This window comes from Benincasa hispida, chromosome 8, assembly GCF_027475165.1.
Source record: "Benincasa hispida cultivar pf3 chromosome 8, pf3_genome.v1.1, whole genome shotgun sequence".
NCBI lineage: Eukaryota > Viridiplantae > Streptophyta > Magnoliopsida > Cucurbitales > Cucurbitaceae > Benincasa > Benincasa hispida.
Genome location: NC_143485.1, coordinates 57,637,195 through 57,656,276, shown reverse-complemented (window position 1 = coordinate 57,656,276; position 19,082 = coordinate 57,637,195). Strand labels below are relative to the sequence as shown.

The following is a 19,082-nucleotide window of genomic DNA, read 5'->3' as shown; positions in this document are numbered from 1 at the left end:
TCCTTCTCATTCAAATATGATTTCAGTTTATTCATGTGCCCCTCCTAAACTCGAGGTGTTACGTTATTGTTGATTTTTTCCCGAAAACCTTTATTATCTATTATAATTTTTATTATATATTTTGGTAACATATTGACCTATGTTATTTCCTTGAAATTTATTATTATTATTTAATCAATTTTGATAAAAGTTAAATTTTAATAATCGAATTTGTCCAAAGTATAGGAACTAAAATTAGACATCTAAAAGTATATATAAAATTGAACAAACTTTAAAGTATATAGATCAAAATGATATTTTAATATAATGCAAATTTTAATAAACTTTTGAGGTAAAGACTCGCCCATTTTTTCAATACAAGGAAAAATTGAAAATTTTAATGTACATTAATTATGCAATAAATTACTCGAATATTGCTTACAAAAAAAATGAAAAGACTAGAAATTTTATTCATTGACTTCGGTCGAGTTTGTCTTTGTGACTATAATTGAACAAGACAAGTCAAACATCAAACTTTCCTTGTTGACTTGAAATATATACTTAACTAGAAGTAATTAATCAGAATTTGTATCATTTACCTACCTAACATCTTCTTCATCTTCATCTTTTGCTTCTAGTGCAACCTCACAACTTTAATATTCTACAAATATTACTTTTTAATCATGAATAATTTAAAAGTAAATGAGTCAATTAAGTCAAGATAATTGTTTTAAATCATAAAATTATTGAAAATATTTTTCATTATAGCAAAATATTATTGGCTATCAATGATAGACACTGAGGCAATGATATTTTTCTATATTTGTAAATAAGTTGACTCATTTTCTTATATTTGAAAATAACCCTTAAATTAATTTCGTTATTGAACATTTTTAGTTAAACAACATGTGGGAGAGGAGTTGAAACTTCTAATCGATTGCATGTTTGTAAGTTAGATAGAACTAAGAATTCAAATTTAAAATAGATTCACTTTAATGAAGGTTTATTAAATGTAATGAAGAGGCGTGTAAAGAAAAATAAATTAGATTGTATTGGATTGATGTTTGGGAATATTAGAACAATGTGATTCCATTACATGTACTTTCAAATTTATAGCATGAGATTTTTAGTTTATGCTATCTTTCTTATTCTCAAGAGAGTATCAGAAATGTTCTGAAGAAAATCTGACCAACCACCGAAAGGCTAAAGATCAATTAATGGACCAATCTACCTCTTTAACTTGGGCCTTACACATACAAATATATAGCAATTAATCCAATTAAAGGGATTTAGGCATATCTATTCCTATTTTAATATAGTAATAAAAGATTGTGTATGATATTTTGATTTCTATATGTCTCTATAATAATACAATATAATATTCCCCATCTTCAATCTAAGTTTTAAATATTATATATCGAATTTTAAAAAAACAAATTTTTATGAAGGATAAATTAAAAATTCAATTCATTAACTTTCAAATTTGAATGTACTAGGTCTCTTAAATAGATTTGTAATGTTTCAATTTTGTAACTAATAAGTTGCAAACATATTCAAAATTCTTAAAATGTAATTGTTCATTAAATAAAATACATTTGATTGAACTTTAAATTATTTTTGTATTCTAGTAATTACATGAATTTAAATTTTTGAATATTTCAGACTTTTTAGATAAAAAGTTGAAATTTCATTAATCTAGCAGATACTTTCTTTAAAGTTTGGAGAAGTAATTTAATCTTATATGAGTTGATAACTTGATGCCCCTTCTAACTTAAAATGTGGGAGTGTAAGTTCTCAAGGAAAATTTGGGATTATTTCCTCCCTTCTTATGTTGGCTCGTTTGATGTTGGTGGGGGCAGGTAGTCTCTCCTTTAATATTGGGATTGCCTATGATCCTTATGTTCAAGGGAGGTGTTGGACACGCGCTGAACATTATTTGGAGTCTATGGAACCTAAGAAATGAGGTTTGCTTAAGTAAATGAGTGTTTAATCTTGTTTCGCTCAAGATTAGGACTAACTCCCAATTTAAGTACCCTAAAGGTTCAGGTCGTGACCTTAAAAGCACCCCTCCTATGCTCAACCACCCTTCCAAGTGGTCGCCACTAGCTGCTAGTATTTGGAGATTGAACCACAGCTATGCCTTGGTCGTCAGTGAGTGGTAGAGGCAGGCTTAGATGGCTGGTTCGAGATCATGAGAGTCAGGCAATTTTGGAAGGTTAAGTTCATCTGGAGGTGTGGAAGTATTAGTTTACTAGAGTGAAAGCATTGTTGGAGAGCTTATGTGCGATTGAACAGGAGTGGTCTAGTAACAATCCTCCTATTAAAATGGAATATGATATTTAAGATGTTATCAAGTTTTTTAACGGGGAGAACTTTTCTTTTGTTGAGATTGGGATCCTCATCGAGCTTTTTGTTGGGAACACTATTAATATTGTTAATTTTTGTGATATCCCTCGAAAGGAAAACAAATACGTTCATAACATCGCAACTTTGGTCTCCTCTCAAGGATGTTGTTTGATCAAGAAAGATGTTTTTCTAGATAGTATTCTTCCCTTCCTTGATTAGGGGCTTTAAGTGTGGTTGTTTATGGTGATTGTGTTTGTTTATTATGTTTATCTAAAAAGAATCTAAAAAATATAAAGATTGAACTTGTAATTTAACCCCTTTAAGAAAAAATGAAAGGATAACTAAAGAGAAAATAAAAGTTAGACTAAATCAAAGTTGATGAAGTAGTCAATTATGAGGAAGGAAGAGTATACAATGACACCTCTTCCCTATATACTATATTAGTGAAAAGAGGAAATTGAGAAGCAAAGGCTTTTCCAACGACAAGGACACCCCTTCCAAGTCGGGCTTTAAATATCAATGGATCCCACAACATTAAACTTATTTGAAATTATCTATTTTAAGTCTTAATGTGAACATAACACACTTCAAATTCACATTTCCAATATAGAAAACTACATGTTATTATTATTATTTTATTTATAAAAAAAAAAAAAAGAAAAGAAAATATATGAACACATGAGAATTGTGAAAAAAAAAAAAAAAAAAAAAAAAGGTAAGGATGAAAAAAGGGGAATTGAAATGGATGAGTTTGCCACATAGAAATAACGTAGATGAGGAAATAATAATAATAATAAAGGTAATTTGGGGGAAACACACACACACATATATATATATTTCCATTTGTTTCAACCAATTTAAATGACAGCTTTGATCATGTGAAGAACCCATACACACATTTCCCCATAAATCTTATCTTATCCTTTCATTTTCATTTTCTAGGTCAACCTTCTACAACGCTATTCCTTGCTTTTAAGTCTAAACTTTAAACCAACAACCTCTAAATCCTTAATCAAACCCAATTTGTTTAAATTTATGTATGATTTATAATAACTAAACCCGTTTGATTGGTTCCTTTGTACAAATATATATATAAATCTCTGGAATCTGAACTCCAAAACAGATATTTATAAGTTATATGGTTATTGATATTTTCGATAACCTATATAATTGATTTAAATTATATTTAAAAATGGGTATAGAAATAGAAACTGACGTTGAAAATATAAATATAAAGGAAGGTGAGTAAATAAAAAAAGAAAAGAAAAGAAAAGGGAAGAGAGAGTGGGGACAGCTAGGGATGAAGTTGACCTATTCTTAGTTTATCTTTAAATTGAATTAACACAATAGTATGGTGGACAGTGCACAACCGGCTTCCTATGATCTGGCGTTATATTTCACTTTAACGTCATCATTAACCATTTTTTTTTAAAAAAATTTATTCTCAAATTATTATTATTATTATAGGAAATTATAATATCTTTTTTTATTGAAGGGAACAAAATACTTGATTACTAAGTAATTAAATAGCTTAAACTAATATAATTAATTACATCATGGAATTTCATGCAGAAGGCATTCATGTGTCTTTCAATTATACTTGTGTACGTGCTACTCTAAAAAAGAAACAAAATGGTATTCTTTAAAATTGAAGGTTTGAATCTTAGGTTTAATTTTTTTTTAGCCTATAATATTTTGGATGTTAATTTTGGTTCTTGAATTTAAGGTTTTTTTTCTTTTTTTTTTTTCAATATTTGATGCTTTGCTTTTTAAAACATATGTTTTTCAAAGACGAAAGACTCTACATAAACTCATCAAATCTTGAACCAATAATATGATCTTCTCATTATTTAGTTAAGATCGGACTTTGGTTGCATTTTCAACAATGTTTTCCTCGATAAGATGAACTTGGCTCAAATAAGTTCAAGGTCATTTAGTCATTGGAATAATTAAGATTTAATCCTAAACTGTTCAAGATTAGGAAAAAAATCAAATCTAAATCCTAAGAGGATGAAGATGAACACCAAGTTAATTGTCTTTAATTATAAGTACATAATTATAGCTTCATATGAGATAATTTGAATCGTACACTCAAACTACCTAGTTTTCACATTCTTTCACTCTTTGACTTAAGCATCAGAATGTGTGTAGCAAGCACCACATTGATGTGCAAGTTTGCTTTTTTGTATGCTATATTCTTTCCTCGTTCAAACAAATTCACTACTGGTGTCACATGAAGGTCAAGTATGTTTCTCATGCCCAAATTTTGGCATCAACAATTAGCACCATTTATGAGGACAAAAGTATTCTACTAATAATATGCATACCTTACAAAATATGAGTGAAAGAGACAAGAACAGGAATCAAAATGGAGATGACTCTGACCAAGATTGTCACCTGCGGGGAAGATAAGACCCAAATTTTGGCATCACCAATTAACACCATTTATGAGGACAAAAGTATTCTACTAATAATATGCCTACTTTACAAAATATGAGTGAAAGAGACAAGAACAGGAATCAAAATGGAGATGACTTTGACCAAGATTGTCACCTGCGAGGAAAATAAGACTATACACCACCTTGGTCCCATCCATAAGAGGGATGACATAAGAAAAAGTTGAAAGCACTAGAGAAATATGTGAAAGGAATGAGTCAGGATTTAACTTACTTATTAGGGATTTTTAACAAGAAAACCTCTAGAAAACGATTCAGAAAGAACTTTTAGTACTTGATCTTGCCAAATGAAAATCTCCCTTAGTTGAGGATGTGAAAGGAACAGAGTCTCATGTCCAAAAACCAAAGAAGAAAATGATCTCAGGTGGGAACAACCATAAAAGGCAACATGAGAATGTCAGACAACAAAAGCAATATGAAGCTACACACGATAAATTTATCAGAATTGATGGACTAAAATCGCTATTGCGAATTGTGCCAAGGAGACAAGGCTAAGAACAAGAAGTATGAACTGAGGCTGAAGAGCATAACTAGAGGTTGATGATCAACTAGAACCTTAAGAGATGAGGAGACAGTCAAGATAGACTTGTAGAACTTGATAGAGGAAAAGTGAAAAACTCCAAGAGGCCAAGGTTGGTCAACCCTTATAGTCTGACACCAAGGTCAACCAACTTCAAAAGGTGAGCATACAAGCAGATGACTGAAAAAGATCTAGGAAACTCGATCGAAAAAAAACGAAAACAAACCCTAGTTGAGGCCGAGACTGAGGCCAAGGATACAAGCCTTCCCTAAAAAAGCTGTTAAGGATTATTCAGAAAGACTTAGGGCATATTCAAGGAGATTTCTGTAGAGCCAAAGAAGCAAAGTGATCTAATTTTGAAGCTTATATTACACAAGATGGATAAGGCCAATACCAAGGATGAATTGGCGTGGTTGAGTCTGACTCGCTTGAAACAAATCTCCTAAGGTCGAGGTTGACTTCATCATAGGTCAATTTGGTCCTTGTTTTAATCTCTTTCTTGATAAATAGTTATCTTCAAATGAGAATTAGATTCTTTGAAATTCATTATATTTTTTACTTGGGCAATCATCTTCTTTACAAGTAAAATGCATCTTGAATTGGGGGATACATAGACGATATAATTCTCTATTAAATAAAAAACAAAAGGTGCAGAGGATATGTCTCCATATTAAACAAAAGAACATAAATTGAAGGCATTGAGGATATGTCTAAATAGAAAAATATAAATTATATAGGGGATACATTTCCTATTAAAGAAAAGTAGATGTTCATAAGGGATATGCCTCCCTTTCAAATAAAAGGCAAATTAGTTGAAAGCCTCCAAAGAAACTTAATTATTCAAATGAATGAAAATTGTTAATAGGATCCAAACGATTTTCTAAATTAAAGTATTTAGTAAAGCGAGGGTTGACCACTCAAAGTTGCAACCAAAAATAGACATGTACGTCACATCATCGCTTAGAAATTGACTATCATATTTATAAAGAAAATCTCAAGTTCCAAAGAAGATTACCTACTAGCTACATCACCTCTCAGAAATTGATATTTATATTTCTCAAGAAAGTGCATATAATATCTAAAAGAAAATTTCAAATAAGGTCATATGATGGTCACATCACTCCTTAAGAATCAATTTTCATCTTTATCGAAAAAGTATTCATAATTTTAAAGAAATTGATTTTCATATTTTTGAATCTACGTCCAAACACTAGCCCACTCAATACACTCAAGATTGAAGCTCTAAACACTCTTAAAATATTTGATTTAAAAGCTTTTGATTCAAAACCTGTTACCTGATAGGGACAACGACCCTCAAACTATCTCCACAATGGTATGATATTGTCCACTTTGGGCATAAACCCTCATGGCTTTGCGTTTGGTTTCACTCCAAAATGCCTCATACAAATGGAGATAGTCATTCTCACTTATATACCCATGATCCTCCTCTTATCTAACCAAAGTGGGACTTTGGTTGCATTTTCAACAATCCTCCCTTCGAACAAAGGACCACCAAGCCTCCAGTCATCCATCCGTCTAACTTATATCTAGGCATAGAGTTCAACCACGGATCACACCATGACTATTTCCAAGGCTCCACTTTGGTGGCATTCCCAACAATCCTCCCCTCGAACAAAGAACCACCGAGCCTCCAGTCATCCATCCGTCTAACTCATATCTAGGCTAACTCCTTTTCACCCGAGCATACCACCTATCCAATAGAGTTCAACCACGGATCACACCATGACTACTTCCAAGGCTCCATCTTTGTTCGACACTAAGGATTCTACCGAGCATGGCTCCATCTTTGTTCGGCACCAAGGATTCTAACGTGCATGGTTAATTCAGGAGCATGGCTCTGATACCACTTGTGAGAGTTTTTGAACCTAACTTAGATGGCCAAACAGAATGCAAACAATCAGCAGAAATAAATCGAAAGCAGTAAAGAACACCAAGATATATAGTGGTTCGACCAGTTTGGTCTACATCCACTTTGAGAACCATCTTGAATTACCAGACTACCCAGATCGATACGATCTCCAACCCGTCACCCACGCTCACGCCGCAGCTACTGCCTTCAATCTTGCCAGAACCGAGACCACCTGTCTCTCTGACAAACTCGTCGAACAGAACTGAGCTACAAGCGGCTGCTTTCGTCTACAAGCCAACCAAGGGGCACGATTTCGGCTTCAGCAAAAAACCTCAGGCGACTGCTTCAGTTTTTTCTTCTCAGGCGGTTGTTTTCCGGTTTTGTTTTTCGCTTGCGGCTGCTTTTCTCTCCTACTAAAAGCGTTACACGACAATCCCCTAATTTTGGAGAAGAAAGAGATAATTACAAGAATGACACTGCTCATTATTTACAAGAATGCCATTGGGCCTTTAAATTTCCAAAAAACCCAATAAAATCCACTTAAATACCTTGTTATTTTCTACAAATCTCCCTCATAACAAGAATCTTTAAGTATCAAGCTGATTCTCCAATCTTCCTATCATCTAGATTTAATATTCAGCCCATCTAATAGGTATTTGAACCTATAGGCTGGAAGAACCTTAGTTAACATATCTGACAATTTTCAACTGTATGAACCTTGACCAGTTCAACATCTTTCTAGGCCACAACTTCTCTGATAAAATGAAATTTGATATCGATATGCTTAGATCGTTCGTGATGAGATGGATTATTTGCAAGATGAATAGCACCCTGGCTATCACAACGGACAATAGGAATGAACTCCTGCGACAACAACTCACCCTGCCTCTTTCACAGCTTCACCCACTGAAATATACTCTGACTCAGTAGTAACAAGGCAACAACTGACTGTAGAGCAACCTTCCAACTGACCACATTACCAAGCAAACGAAAAAAGTGACCTGATAGAGACCTTCTTTTGTCAAGGTCTGCAGCATAATCTGCATCTGTGAAGCCTTCCAACAGTGCTGATTTATCACAATACCTGCTAAAACACAATGATATACTTGCACTACCTTTCAAATATCGAAGCACCCATTTAACTGCATTCCAATGCTCCTTCCCAGGATTTGTCATAAACCTACTTATCATATTCATAGCATATCCCAAGTCAGGCCTAGTACAAATCATCAAATACATAATACTTCCAACAGCATTACAATATGGAATATTAGCCATCTCTAACCTTTCTTGTTTAGTAACAGGACACTGAAATGAAGAAAGCCTAAAATGAGATGCTAAGGGTGTTGAAACTGCCTTACAACCAGACATATTATACTTCTCAAGTAGTTTATGCACATAACTCTCCTGCGAAATAGTTAACAGACCTTTCTCCCTATCTCTTTTCACATCCATGCCTAGGATCCTTTTTAGTTCACCTAAATCTTTCATCTCAAATTCACTACTCAATCGTTTCTTGGGATCACAGATTTCAGAATAATCCTTAAACACCAGAATCATATCATCTACATACCGAAGTAGATAAGTATTTGTACCTTTCTGAGATAGTTTCCAGTACACGCAGGCATCATAAGAGCTCCTGTGAAACCCCTGCTTTAGAATAAAGGTGTCAAACCTGATATACCATTGTCTCGGCGATTGCTTCAGTCCATAGATGGATCTGTGAAGACGACAAACCATGTCTTCCTTTCCTTTCACCTCATAGCCCTTAGGTTGAGCCATGTAGATCACTTCCTCCAATTCACCATAAAGGAAAGTTGTGGTAACGTCCATATGTTCAACAAACATATCAAAGTGAACAACAATAGATAAAATTAATCGAATGGACGAATGCCTCACCACCGGAGAGAAAATCTCATGAAAGTCAACTCCCTCCTTTTGAGTGTAGCCCTTGGCTACCACCTCCTGTACCTGGCTTGATTTTATAAATCCACTTTGACTGAATGAGTTTTTGATTATGAGGCTTTGGAACCAATGACCATGTCTGATTCTTGGCTTGATTTTATAAATAGAACAACTCTTTCCATAGAGTCCTTCCACTGTTTCTGCTTAGCTATCATTGTAATCACCTGAACTAACTACTTTTTGACACGAAATGGCATCTTGGTTTCATTGAAGGTCATATACATTTCAGTGCTAAGCTGAACATCCAAACACTCTGAGATGATCTAAGCTGATGATCCAAGCTTGGAGATTTTAGTGTACATAACTCCTAACAAGTATGATATTGTCCACTTTGGACATAAACCCTCATGGCTTTGCTTTTGGTTTCACCCTAAAAAACCTCATACCAATGAAGATAGTCATTCTCACTTATATACCCATGATCCTCCTCTTATCTAACCAATGTGGGACTTTGGTCGCATTCCCAACAGTACCAAACATCCTCTAAATATTACAATGGGGAAACATATGTGAAAATTGAACGACAACACGAATTTCGTCAATGCACATGGGACAGAAGCTAATGCAACGTGGGGCCCATCCAATCTCCCTAAAGTTAATGCCAAATCCTGCCTTATTATTGGCTACCTTTTCCATACCCTACGTGGGATCCTCCACCTCCCCAAACCCAATCCATTGCTTGCATCCCCCTCACCTATTCTATATAATTACTCATTTATTTATTCTTTTTTTTTAAAATATAATTTTAAAAAAATTCCATTTACATAAAACTTATATAAACTTTTAACCCTAAATTAATAACTCTATCAATTTAGACTTTAAACTTTTACAAATATATCAATTAATACACTTTTCCAAATTTGATTTAAAAAATATCATGCAGAACATATAACTATTTCAAATTAAACTTCTAAATTCTAATAAGTGATTCAATTTAGATCATTTATTCAATATTACATTTGAAAATCGCCTATGTATTCAATTCTTCTTCAGATGTTAGATTAATAAAATCGGTTAGTAAAGAAAAATTTAATTATGGGTCTAAATTGATTCATTTATAGAAAGTTTATATGTTTAATTAATAAAATTATAAGTCCCATGCGATGATTATCTAAATAGACTGTAACGGAGGGTGAAAATTGATGCACTAAGGAAAGTTTATGAGTTAAATTAATACATTTATCACTTTAAAGTTTAAATTGATGCAATCCTAAAGTTTAGGTATATAATATACACACACTTTGGAGCCATTTTATTGATTTTATTTTCTTTTCCTTTTTCTTTAGAATATAATATTGTAAGTGTCAAAATAAGCATAGATTATTGGTAATAAGTATATACTATATCACTTGAGATAAGAGATTCAAATTTGTTGGACCTATTTATTGTACTAGAAAAAATATAAAATCACAACTTTCAATGTTTTAGCCTCTCTAATGAAAACTCACATTCTTGTAGTTGTTAAACAAATGCATGGACAAGAATTGAAACTTTGACTTTAAAAATGTAATATGAAGTGTTTTATCAAACTCAATTTAAACATAATTCAACTAGTTAAGATATATGTCATCAATCAAGATGTCAAATATTTAAACCTAATCAATCTCAGATTCCATGTTGAACTTAAAAAAAACATAATAATAATAAAATTGCAATGCGTGACAATTTGAATATGTTATTTTGTAGGTGTATCACCCATATTTGATATTTTGCAAATATGGCAAAAACTCAAAATCTGAATTTTTAGTTATTTTTTATTCCATATTTGCCCCAAACAATTAATTGATGGAGAGAGAGAAAAAAACGGTGACGGACGATTGAATGTGCGACGGTTTGATAGAGGCAAACGACGGGAAGGTGGAGCGGTGTTAGTTGGAAAGAGAGAGAGAAGCGGTGATCAATGACCGGAGTTTCGCGATTGATGTTGGTAAGTGGCAGGGAGATGGAGCGGTGGTTGTGATAAATAGTGTGGAGGAGTGTTGATTGATGAAAAGAGATGTTGGGGAGGGGGATTTGTTGCAACGAAGGGGAAGAAGTGCATTTTTCTTTAATTTATATGTATCATTATAAAGTATATCAACTTAGTCGAGTGCATCATTATCAAGTTTATTAACAGTATATCAATCAAGAGTATCAACAGTATGTCAGTCAAGTGTACCAACATTATAAAAGAGTGCATAATTATCAAATTTGTTAGTAATATATCAACCAAGTGTATCAGTATGAAGTATATGAGTAGAGTATATCACGTTTATCAGCAGTATAAACAAGAGAATGATTGACTGATTTATTAGCAATTTATCAGTCAAGTGCATTATTATCAAGTATATCAGTCAAGTGTATTAAATTTATCAACAATATAAGCAAGTGCATGATTGACAAGTATATCAAATATATTAGTCAAGTGCATCATCATCAAGTATATCAGTAGTGTATCAAATGGTAGTGAGAGCATTTATGACATTATACCTCTTTTATGTATGGATTGGGCTTCGTTTTTACTTTTTTACAAATATCTAATTAGTGTAACTTATTTTACCCTTTTACCTGTGTGTTTTATTGAATGAACGACATTTTGATGGGTATGTGAAAGTCTATGAAGCTTAGTTTATTTTCTTATTTCTTTCTTTCTTTTTTAATAATTATTATCCTTTTTTCATAAGTTTGTAAAAAGATTTAGTCATAGGTTAAGATGAGTAGGATTGCTGAAGTAGGAAGCAAAGTACTACTTCACCCAAAAAAAAAAAAAGGTAGCCGTTGGACATGTTTAATTTTGTTGGGTGTTGGTTTTTCTATGCGTTAAAAAAATATATATGTTAATTTTTTTTTAAAAAATAATAATAATAACAAACCCAAAGGGCTTTTTGTCTTTATCCCGCAACCTCAAACAAAACACCACATCAAAACTCTTTGTCTTTACTCTTTAAATCCACATCGGCCAAATTATTAAAAAAATCTCTAGATTTTACCTCCATTTTAAAAAATACTATTATTTTCTTATTCATAATTTCTAAACTAATATTACAGAAATTGAAACGGGCCGAAAAAGAGATTTTTAATTGTGACACAATTCCACATTACACTCTACACTGTTTTAAGTCCCCATTACTATTTTATTAACCATTTTTTTTATTATACTAATAATTTTGAAATATTTATAAAATGTCAGAATTAAAATTATACATAGACGTACTTTAAATACAAATGACAAAGTTGAAATAAACTTCCCCAACTATTTCAATTTTTAAAATACAATATTGCATTAATGATAACAAATAAGGACAAATATCAATTTATACCTCTAAATTTTAAGAATTGTATCAATTAAAATCCTAAACTAATAATTATATCAATTTAAACCTTGACTTTTGTAAGTGTATTAATTTACACCTTCCACAAGATTTTATTCAACCATTATCATGTGAAAACTTATGATTTGAGTAAATTAAACTTCAAAATTTTCATAAGTCAGTCAATTTAGATCTTTACTTACAATATTTTTGAAAATCATCTACGTATTGATTCTTAAATTTGTGTAGATTTCTTCAAATATCGGTTTTACAAAATGGATGATTAGAGAAATGCATAGATCATTTAAAAAAAAAATTGTGAATAAAAATATCACTAGATTTATTTATGAAAATTTAGAAATCTAATTGATACAACCTTAAAGTATAGGAACGTTATAAATGGAAAATTTCCCTATGAATATATGAGAATAAGATGTATGGTTTGGAAATGAGAACAATGTTTTTGAAGTCTAGAAATGATAGTGCCCCCACTAGCACATACCCCATATCCCTTTGTATATTAATACTGTTGATTGCATTTTCAAAGTAAACGAAGAAAATTCAAAGTGCCTTTGTTTGACTTCCCACCTAAAATTACATATTTACTTTTTATTGTATAAATATAAATCTTTTCAAAACATTAATTGCGTCAAATATTGACGTATGCTTTTACAATCTCCATTCTCACTTCCTTTCCATTGACGCGCTATTCCCATTCCTCTCCCTCTCCAACTTGCATTTCATAACCATAAATTCAATACAAAATAATAAAAAATCACAATCTTATCTACAGCATTTATTTCCGGGTTTTAAAAAAATATATTTTAATCTTTAAATTTTTAAAAACACCTATTCTAATCCCTACATTTTTAATTAGGAATACTTACGTTCATCTTTGCTATTAAAATTCGATTAAACTTAAAAAACACAGATACAGATATGGATACATGATACGAATACGATACGATGATACGTAAATTTCTAAAAAACTAAGATATAGATATGTTGAAGGTATGTTATATATATATGACAATGCTCAATTAATTGTTATAGTACTTATTTTAAGTCAAATTAAAATAGATTCAACAATTGAGTGAATTTTTTTTAAAAAAATTCAATTACGTTGAGTGGTGGTTGAGCGACTAAAGTAGAAGGTAGGAAAGAAGTAGATGATAAAGATTGAAGAATGAAGTTGAGGATGAAGGGAGGTGTGAATCATGATTTAGATAGTGAGAGAGAAGAGAAGAATGAATATTTAATTATGTTTTGGGTTTTTTCTTTTGACATTTTAAATTTATTTTGTTTTGGATTGCTCGGTTTAAGGGACTTTTATGTTTGGAAATGATTTTAAAATGACTAAAATCATTTTTATCATTTTCAAAATCACTGTGAAACATGTTTAATTCTTCAAAACTAGTTTTGATATGAAAATTGCATTTAAAAGTGTAAACTTGAAAACTAAATTAATTTTGAGTAACTAAAGTGTTTTTCAAGTGATTTTAAAAATGAAAAACATTGATTTTGATAATTTTAAAATCATGCCGAAACACGCACTTAAATAAAATGGGTCGTGGGTTGGACTTAAATTTGAAAGAAAAAGACCTAGTGTATCCCCTTCATGGAAGCAGATACACGTATCTGAAAATTAAAAAAAGAAACAATCAGATACTTCAAATTATGTATTAGACACGTATCTGGACGTATCCATATCTAATACCGATTATCTGCATAATTAAAAGTATCTGTGTTTCTTAGAGTTAAACTCTTAAATAAAATGATGAGATAACTTGTATTTTTAAAAAAAAGTTATTATTATTATTATTATTATTTGCTTAAACATGTGTTTAAGAAAAGTCATGTAGCGTAGAAAACCATCCGCTCTCCCTTGCAATATTTTCTTCATTTTATACGGTAAGTGAATCTTATTTTATATAATTACAATTAACATATAGTCAATGTAAACGATGTTGAGTTGCTGCCTGTCTTTATCTCGATTGTCCATGTTCGAAGATTTTTTTTAAACAAAATTTGTCTTTTAAAGAAAATGTTTAACAATAATTGATATATTAGTATTTTTCGTCAGCTTAATCAATAAATTTTTAATTGCCCATAGTTGTCCAACTTGTCCTTGGTTTTCAAACCTCTCCCTTCTCTATAAATAAAAATTTCTTAACTCCCAACTCTGTCGCCACTACTCTCTCCTTTCAATTTCTCTCCCCTTCACACTGCCCCTTATGTTCTCTGTTTCTAATCCATAATCAGTTTCCCTCCTTCCTTCCTTCCTTCATTTCCCTTCCTCTCTTCCAAAATGCCGGCCGTGGGAATCGCCACCGGTGGCAGTAAAAAGGCGTATCCGGGGAATCTTACTCTTTACGTCACCGTAACATGTATCGTCGCCGCCATGGGTGGGCTGATTTTCGGCTACGATATTGGAATTTCAGGTACTCATTCAAATTTTTACGAATTAGATGGGTTTTTTTTTCCTGCTCTGTTTTTTACCGTGATGATGGTGAAATTTGGGTAGGTGGGGTAACTTCGATGGATTCATTCTTGAAGAAGTTTTTCCCGTCGGTGTTCAGGAAGAAGCACGCGAACGAAACGACCAACCAGTACTGTCAGTACGACAGTGAGACGTTGACGTTGTTCACGTCGTCACTGTACTTGGCGGCGTTGTTGTCGTCGTTGGTGGCGTCGACGGTCACGCGTACATTTGGCCGGAAATGGTCTATGTTGTTTGGTGGTGTGCTGTTTTGTGCAGGTGCTATCATCAATGGCGCTGCTAAGGCCGTTTGGATGCTTATTCTCGGTCGTATTTTGCTTGGTTTTGGCATCGGCTTTGCCAATCAGGTACCTTCTTCCTCTATTTTTTTCTCTCAATATTTTCTTCAAAAAGAAATTATTGTTTAAGGAAGTTTTTGGACAATTTCGTCATTTATGATTTCGACTTCCCGTCTGTCTTCTCTAGATCTGTTCTAAAAATGATTAAGAATTTATTCAACTATAAAAATTTATGATTTTTTTTTCAACCGTGAGTAAAAATTCAAAGATCTGATTTTTGTATGGTATAAAATGTCTTTCTTTTTGAGGTGGATTTAGAGTAAGTGTTTTGTACTAAGGGTTTTTATAGTAAATTTACATAATTTATCTTTGAGGTGAAATCACTGATTATCAATCATATCTATAGATTGTAATCAAGGCTCAAAACGTTGATATCATAAAAATATTGATATTTATAAAAACTTTAAATTATAAAAAGTTAAAAAACTACATATGAACATTTTATGTTTTTCAGCAAATGAGATGTTTATTGTTTATATTATATTTCTATTAAAGATATTGTGTTGCTTATTTTATATGTTTCATAGATTTTAATTCTACAATATAATAGGAATGTTAATTGACTACTCATATAAATGTTGAATTTGTGAAAATGTGAACATGTCGAGTAAAATTTAATAATGTGATTTAAATTTTTTAGAAGGAAGTTAAAAAAGCATAAAAGGGTTGAACTTATTTATTTAGTTTTTTATATAAAGAATAGTTAAAATATAGAGGTTACTTCATTGAATCATTTAGAGGAAAAAGAGTCATATATTGAATTGGATTGATTTTGTATTTGTAGCCTTATGAGTTTCTAATTTTCGACAAAACCTACCAATAGGCAATAACAATAACCACCGTTTGGTTGTTGTAAAGTTAGTGGGACCCCATGATTTTTCTTTTCCTCATTAAAACCATCACAGACATATTTCCAAAAAAAAAAAAAAACAATAAATAAATAAAAAATCACAGGCAAACTATTGGACAAACACAACGTTAATTTCTTTTTTCCCTAATATTTTTTGTTTGTTCAAATGTCCAAATCAAAAAATATCAAACTTGGGATTTCTTTCATCTCTGCAACATTATTTTTCCCGACATCTGCTTCGTCTTCCACTCTGTCTCTCTCTGTAGTTTGTACTATGTTCAAGTAAATTGAATATTTAAATTAAATTTCCTATTATTAATATTGGATTTGCTTGAATTTCCTTTTTAAATTTTAGTATTATTTTGTCTATTATTTCTTTAATAAATAAATATTGAAGAAAATTATGGAAATTCGGAGTCCTAGTCTATATGCCTGATTCCTCCCCACCGTTTAGTCTTTTGTTGCTTTGGCATGCGATTAAACTTTGACCCTTGAAATTGCACTTTGCAAGTGGCCCCATTTTACTTGAATATATTACACACTCAACGTCATGTGTCCTGTCTTTTCTAAACCCCCAATGAATTCAATTATTTTGGAAAAATAATCATAATTCGTGGTCAATAATTTCAAGCTCAAAATGTTGACTTTCCTGTTTAATTTGGATTTTAACTAGTTGGTTTTGTTGTGTTTTCTTTTAACCAGTCAGTGCCATTGTACCTGTCTGAAATGGCTCCATACAAATACAGAGGAGCCCTCAACATTGGTTTTCAACTGTCAATCACAGTCGGGATTCTAATAGCCAATGTGTTGAACTATTTCTTTGCAAAGATCAAAGGTGGTTGGGGATGGCGCTTGAGTTTGGGTGGTGCTGTGGTTCCTGCTCTTATTATCACGGTTGGTTCGTTGGTCCTCCCCGACACTCCCAACTCGATGATTGAACGAGGACGTCACGATGAGGCTCGACATCAACTCAAAAGAATCCGTGGAATTGATGACATTGATGAAGAGTTCAATGACCTTGTTGTAGCCAGTGATGCATCAAAGCGAGTGGAAAATCCATGGACTAATCTCTTGAAGAAGAAATACAGACCCCATCTCACTATGGCTATTTTGATTCCTTTCTTTCAACAGCTCACTGGCATCAATGTCATCATGTTCTATGCTCCTGTTCTGTTTGATACCATTGGGTTTGGTAGTGAAGCTGCCCTCATGTCCGCTGTGATCACTGGTGTTGTTAATGTTGTTGCTACAATTGTTTCAATCTATGGCGTCGACAAATGGGGAAGGAGGTTTCTTTTCCTCGAGGGTGGAGTTCAAATGTTGATATGTCAGGTATAATAACTCATTAAAATCAATCTCCAAAAAAAAAAAAAAAAAAAAGAAATTATTTGAACAGTCGTCACAATAGATTATGAGGCTCAATTGAATAACTTGAAATCTAAATTTTGTGTATTTTGTAGGCGGTTGTGGCAGCGGCAATTGGTGCAAAATTTGGAGTTGATGGGGATCCAGGCACTTTACCTAAATGGTATGCAATTGTGGTGGTGCTGTTCATTTGCATATATGTTGCAGGATTTGCATGGTCATGGGGTCCTCTAGGTTGGCTAGTGCCAAGTGAAATCTTTCCATTGGAGATTCGATCAGCTGCACAAAGTGTAAACGTTTCTGTCAACATGTTGTTCACATTCATCATTGCACAAGTCTTCTTGACAATGCTTTGCCATTTGAAATTCGGGTTGTTCATTTTCTTCGCCTTCTTTGTTCTAGTCATGTCCATATTCGTCTTCTTTTTCTTACCTGAGACAAAAGGCATTCCCATTGAAGAGATGAATCAAGTCTGGAAGACTCATTGGTATTGGAAAAAGTTCGTGCATGACAAGCATTTGCCTAATGAAAAGGGAGTTCAAATGGGAAAAAATGGAGGATATGTGTAAGTAAAATGCTCATTATAATTATTGTGAACACTTTGGGATTGAGAGTATGAATATATATATTTTTTTCCTAGCCACTATGAACTTCACATATTGTCAATGACATTTAGATTGTGTAATTAAATGAAATGATGGAAGTTGATTTTATTAATGAAGAATTAGTCGATATGAATGTGAATGAGTTTTGGTAGGAAGGATAAATGAAAAAGAATGGATTGTAATTTTCAATAATGTTATTGATTGGATGAGTTAGTGGGTTTGTAAAATCCCATTATGGACAACAGCCATTGCTTTCTTCGTAATCCCACTACCACGCCCAAACACAAAGGCAATGAGTACAACCTAGAATACAACCCTTCAAACCTCGACCTTGTAGTTGCTTCGGTGCATATGGATTTGTGGATATGGAGGGCGTCAACAAGTTAAAAAGATTTGCCCATTCTCGTCGAAATCATCTTAGGTGTCATTTTCAACCTAATCCAATTAAATTAGGGGGTCGATTTTTCACATATCTTCACAATAGTATGATATTATTCACTATAGATATAAATTCTCATCATAATTATCCTCATGATATATCCCTCATTTTTTTTCTTTATATAGTCAATGTGAGACTTTGGTTGCTCAACGATTTCAATTAGTTAAGAATAAGAGACCTTGTAAGCAATTATGGTCCTATTCAATAATATTTTTGTTTCTAGTTTTTTACTTTTGAAAATTATACTTATTTTCTTTCAATTTTTTACAATTTTCTTAGTAGTATTTAGAAGCTCAAATTTAATAAACTAAAATTAAAAAAACAAATATCAAACAGGGCATAAAGATTCTAATTTGTATCAACTCTTTATTAAACTCTGTAGTAATTTATAATAGTTATAATAATCTGACTTGCATATTAAAAAAAAAAGAGAACTTACATGGAGTCTGAATGTAAATTTAATGCATAGAGATATAAATTATGAAATTTGATTTAGGTGAAAAAAAAGGGGAAATGGGAGTCACGATGTTGGTATGAACGAAGGCATAGGGAATGAGAA

The 19,082-nt window shown here is 32.2% G+C and overlaps 1 protein-coding gene across 1 annotated transcript; it reads left to right on the top strand.

Annotated features, from left to right (window-relative positions):
* Positions 1 to 14,413: 14,413 nt before the first annotated feature.
* On the top strand, positions 14,414 to 18,217 carry LOC120083779 (sugar carrier protein C). Its single transcript, XM_039039644.2, has 4 exons — positions 14,414 to 14,867; positions 14,951 to 15,273; positions 16,817 to 17,446; positions 17,575 to 18,217. The coding sequence occupies exons 1-4, from the start codon at positions 14,735 to 14,737 to the stop codon at positions 18,046 to 18,048; spliced, it is 1,560 nt and encodes a 519-aa protein (XP_038895572.2). The 5' UTR covers positions 14,414 to 14,734; the 3' UTR covers positions 18,049 to 18,217.
* The last annotated feature ends 865 nt before the right edge of the window (positions 18,218 to 19,082 follow it).